The following is a 5,373-nucleotide window of genomic DNA, read 5'->3' as shown; positions in this document are numbered from 1 at the left end:
TCTCAATGCAACGACACCTGCTATCGACATATATATATATATATATATCTCCTGTGTAATCCGTGTGAGGAGTTGAATTAAACAAGAGTTTTATTAAAGAAGGTAAAATTTCGAAATATTCCTAATTAATAAGGAGCATAACTAATTCTTTTCACCACAAACGCAGGTTTAAAATCATTGTATGCATTATTCTTTGTACTACTCTGTGCCACAGTAAATTATACCCACATAGATTTATTTAACTTTTGAATCATTATGTACTTCATCTTGTCACCTGTTACAGATATATCAGTGTTCAGATTACGTATATTCTTAATACCCTCTTAGAATTTAGTTTTGCTTAAACAATGTATCTAATAAAAAATCAAACAGTTTTAAAATTGAGCATAATTGCACTGTATTTCATTTGTTTTATTAAACTTAAACTAACCAACTACTTTCTTCGGGATTTATGTACTTGCTCTTGAGATTCTTATCGAAAAATAATGAAACATTTGAATTATGAGCTACAATAATGGTATAATGTAGGGCAGAGTTGCAATTCACTGCAACGTATTGACATAGTCACGCCGGTTGAGCGGAATTGTCATATCTCCAGACAATGATGCTGTTGCTTGATTGTCATCTTTTTTTTTCAACTGGCCTTCTTTATCAAAATTTTCATATTCATGATAAATTCTTAGAAAATGGGTTTTGATATTAGTTTGTAAAAATTTTCCAATCATTTCAACCAGCATTGTAAAAGTCGGTCTCGATGTCGGCTCTTCCTCCCAGCAATGGAGCATAATATTATATCTAAAAAAAATAAACAAATGAAGTACTTAACAGCTTTTCAAATACGAACTTATTATGAAAAATTTCATTTACATGTCATCGGTGGCATAAGTGGGCTGAGACATTCTGTATCCCCTAAGTAATTTCTGATACATCACCTCGAACCCTACACCTGAGTAAGGTATTTCAGCTAGGGTAAATAATTCCCAGAGTACTACACCAAATGACCACACATCTGACATAGTAGAAAAGACTCCGTCTCTGATGGACTCAATGGCCATCCACCTTATGGGTAACTTCCCATCGCATTGCTTCTTATAGTTTTCGTCTTTGTACAATGTCTTGGCTAAACCGAAATCGCAGATCTTGACGATGTTGTTCTCTGCTAACAGTATATTTCTTGCAGCCAAGTCACAGTGCAGCACCTGTAAAAATAATTAGCATCATAAAACCACAGTTAGCTAATGCGTAGTGATAAATACGTAACCATAAAATTTCTATATGTATGCACATAATAAGTGCTTGCCTTTCTTTCTGAAAGAAACTTCATGCCGTTTGCCACCTGATAAGCCCATAACAAAAGATCCTCAGTGCAGGGAAACGAAAAATTCCCTTCTATGTAATCACCCTCATAATTAGAACGCCATTCTGGCTCACAGTCTTCGTTCATCAAATCATCACTGGATTCAATCGGGCAGCTGAATTTCGGAGTTTCTGAATAGTGAATCGTGTGCTTATCGTTTGGACTGCTGCCAGACAAGGCCGTAAATAAATTTTCATAGATCTCGTGTCTTGTTCTGTAGGCCAAAAAAATTTGTTTCGTCTGTGACATTTACATTTTTTAGGTAACCAAAATAGGTTTTGTGTTTTGTTTGATGTATTTGATAAGTTCCAGAACTAACTTCGTGGTTAACAACCTATCAAATTTTATCCTTTCTTGGATACAGGGTAAACATTGCTAATTGTTAGAAATTATATATTACTTCGTATTTTTTTAACTCAATCATTTATTGTGTTAGTATCTTTTTATTATTATGCACTGTTTGCTTTATGGTTCATCTAAATACAGGTATTAAGTAAAAATATTATGAGAAAGTAAGGATGTAGTGATTTGTTATGTGAAACATAATCTGTATGAACTAATTCATGTTAAATGTAAGGTCTGGTGAAAAATTTACTATGCTATTAGTAATTGTTTTTGTACGAGATATTAATAGTAATAAAAAATTATCTCATTGTCATTTAGTTCCAGTCCAATAACAAATAACATCGTCAGCAGTACGGTACCAGAACAAGAGGTTATTTAAAATAGCTTCTTTATTTAATTATACGTAATAACATGTGTTTTAATTGATAGATTTTGATCCATTAAATTCATTGCTATTTTTTTTCATACTCCAAGCCTGTCAAGAAGTTTTTACTTAAAGTCTCAATTTTCAACATAAGATCTTATCGAATAGCATTAGAGAATAAGTGACTTATAGATTTCCTAAAGAAAATTGGGATATCTGAGCAAAGCCATTATTAGGTCCTTATACAAAAATTATTCTTGTTTTAAATGTCGCGTTGCAAAGTGTATGTAGTGAGTCATTTTCTCGAGATATTTTCTTAGAAAGAAAGTGAAAATTTTTTTTTTGCTCCTTTTTTGACACTGATACGCTCTAATTATTCAATACGAACGTTTCCATTGAATATCCTTACTAGCCTTCTCTTCTACTTCTGAGGACTTTTGTCGAGGGCAATAAGATAATTTATTTTCGGCTGTATAACAAATACTCCAAATATAAAAGAGCATAAGAATGCACTTCGGCTAGGTGTACATACACATCTATGAAGGTGTGAGTGGTCGACTACATCTCGTCTTTGGCTGCCTCGGCTACACTTGGCTGTACTCGGGTTTTGTTAATGTTACCGTTAAACTTTTCATTATTAGATGTGGACAAGGGAGCTCCCTCAAAGAATTTTTTCAATCTCTAATGTTAAGGTGTCCATATAGATTGCCGTAAATACATTTTATACAGTTTAACCATAACATTTCTCACTTTTTCTTTGCGATTTTAGGTCATTGCAAAGGTTGGTAAGACTTTCTATAATTTTTCAAAGGTCTTAGGATTTGTTTTTTATTGGTGTCAAAAATATAATTAATTATACAATTGACGCTTCGATTGTTAATGTAGACATTAGCTACTGACTGTATTCACAGGTTAAGTACTTTATTTACGCTTTACGCAAAAAAATTTGTCATTGTGCACATGAGTAAAAAATATGCACGTAACCTTATATTTGGCATAAGCGAAAGCTAAAGAGCATGTATTTTGCCAACTAACTACTAGCTGTGATTGGTTTAATAACACTTACGCGCGTATTTTTACTCACATGTACACGATGACAATTTTTTGCAGAAAGCGTACCTCACCTAACTTTACCTGATCCTATAATTTTATGCGATAGGTAATACGTTTTATGCGATTCTATTTGCTAGCACTCTAAGGGACTAATAGGGTCACGCTTTATTAAAATGCAAAATAATTTTTGTCAATCATACCCACCGTGGCTTCAACATTTTAATAAGAAGTTCAAGCAGTAAAATTGTTACCTCTTTAAATTTTTTCCCATAGAAGTGTCGATTGTACCTGTACTTGGTTCAATTTGATTAATAAAATTTTTTCGATGACGCAAGAGATAGCTTCGAAGATTTCCAAATCTACAAAGCTCGACAATTACCAAAAGTTCACCTACAACATAATATTATTTTTGTTAAATAAGTTCTTTTTCATAAATATTTCGAACAGTTATTTGTAAACTATTACGTTTGGCTATATTTTTGGTACAAGCGCCCAGAAGATTGATGATATTTAAATGTTGTCCTAAATAAACCATAATTTTAAGCTCCTTTGCTAGCGCACTAATGTACATTAAGTCTGCATTTTTGCGAATAGTTTTCACAGCTACCGTTGTAACCGACTCGTTAGGGAGAATCCTATAGGCTTCTGCTTTATATACAACTCCAAAAGCCCCGCTTCCTAATTGGTCATCTTTAATTGAATGAATGGGTTGTTTTACATTATTATGGATCACTTAAATGTTTAATTTTATAGTCTTTAAGTGGCAGTAGAAAAAATTTATAATTTCTTACCTAATTTTAATTTCTCAATAGGAAACTCCCATCTAATGTCGTAAGGAAGAAGTTCTGCCTGCTCGTCTACGGTTAAATCTGGGTTCATTAAATTAACTGCTCCTTCTTTGAAATGCGTGAGGCCAGCTTCTAATAGTTGTTTTTCTTTAAACTTCAAATTATTGTTGATTCGATGATACAAATGTTTTTTAATAAATGTTTTTTTCTTAAAATATTAGTGTTTAAAAAAGAATCACAATTTTTAATTACCTTACCATGTTGAGCTTGTAAAAAAAAGTATATTAAAGAAGATGAAAGAATTGTTACGAGCCACACCATCATCCCAATCCAAAAGTATAGTTTTCGATTTTCTGAAGTCAAAGCCAATTACATAACTAATACATTTTCATTCTAAGTAAGTAATTAAGGACAATATTTTTATATTTGGGAGAATTGACTACAACTATTTCTTCTCAAAGTATGGTTGAAATAAAATTTTCAACTTAAAAAACAACACTATCAAGAGGGGTCTTTGCATAATTTTTCCAATATCTTGCAATAAAAATTCGATACACTAGCAGAAAGTATAATTGACTTTATTAAAAACTTGACAATATCATTCAAAGTATTTCGAACTTTAATGTTCTTTACAAAGTTTCTCAAAACAAAGTGACGTATAAGACTGCTTGCTACATTAATAATATAATAAACTCATTTTGATGTAAAAGTTGCTCAATGAGTCATTTTATGGGAGAGCAGATATCTCAATAAAAGAAAGGAATTAGTAATCAGTTTTCTCCTAAATAAAAGAATGATTATTCACATCGATAATTGTTACCTTTTACAACTATTGTTTGAGTTTTCTTTACTGGCTCAAAGCCATTCTCTGCAACACATGAATAATTACCACTGTCACGATCCAAAAGATATCGTATAATTAACTTTTGATTTCTATCCTCGATACTAAACTGTTCTGATGACGATAAAGATGTACCGTCTTTGAACCACTTAATGGTAGGGGCTGGAATTCCTTCAAAATGACATAATAAATAGACAGGATTTTCTGGGTCTATTGCAAATCGTGTTATTGAAACGTTATTTATGTTTCCATTAACGAAGTGAGCTGGAACTAAGAATATAAAAATCACTTAAAACGAATATAAAACTTAGTTTATAAAAAAAATTATCACCCGAGCAATTACATCGGAAAAAAATTTTTTTATACATACCATTGACCTCAAGAGAATATTTTTTAAAATCGAATTTTTTTGCACCAGTAAACAAACAGTAATAATTTTTTTCATCTGAAAGGCTCAAATTTTTAATCGACAAGATAGCACGGTGAGTGTAGTTAGTTTTTTCATACATAACGTGAATTTTTTCTGAAACATTATAAGATCTAAATGATTAAAGTTCAGACGAACGAAGCTACTGAAACTTTTAATAAGTTTCATTATAACTTTAGTTTAAAACTGACCAGAATC

The 5,373-nt window shown here is 31.7% G+C and overlaps 1 protein-coding gene across 1 annotated transcript; it reads right to left on the bottom strand.

Moving 5' to 3' along the window:
* Positions 1 to 542: 542 nt before the first annotated feature.
* LOC106646977 (vascular endothelial growth factor receptor 1) lies at positions 543 to 4,228 on the bottom strand. Its single transcript, XM_089594029.1, has 7 exons — positions 4,160 to 4,228; positions 3,911 to 4,061; positions 3,585 to 3,809; positions 3,371 to 3,509; positions 1,301 to 1,571; positions 868 to 1,199; positions 543 to 795 (listed from the first exon to the last, which is right to left on the bottom strand). The coding sequence occupies exons 1-7, from the start codon at positions 4,226 to 4,228 to the stop codon at positions 543 to 545; spliced, it is 1,440 nt and encodes a 479-aa protein (XP_089450155.1).
* Between the last annotated feature and the right edge of the window lie 1,145 nt (positions 4,229 to 5,373).

The sequence above is a fragment of the Copidosoma floridanum genome, unplaced genomic scaffold (genome assembly GCF_036245765.1).
Source record: "Copidosoma floridanum isolate Cflo_tuat_1 unplaced genomic scaffold, Cflo_Japanese_pri ptg000020l, whole genome shotgun sequence".
Lineage (NCBI taxonomy): Eukaryota > Metazoa > Arthropoda > Insecta > Hymenoptera > Encyrtidae > Copidosoma > Copidosoma floridanum.
Note: the sequence above shows the minus strand (reverse complement) of the source record. Positions and strands in the feature narration are given on the sequence as shown.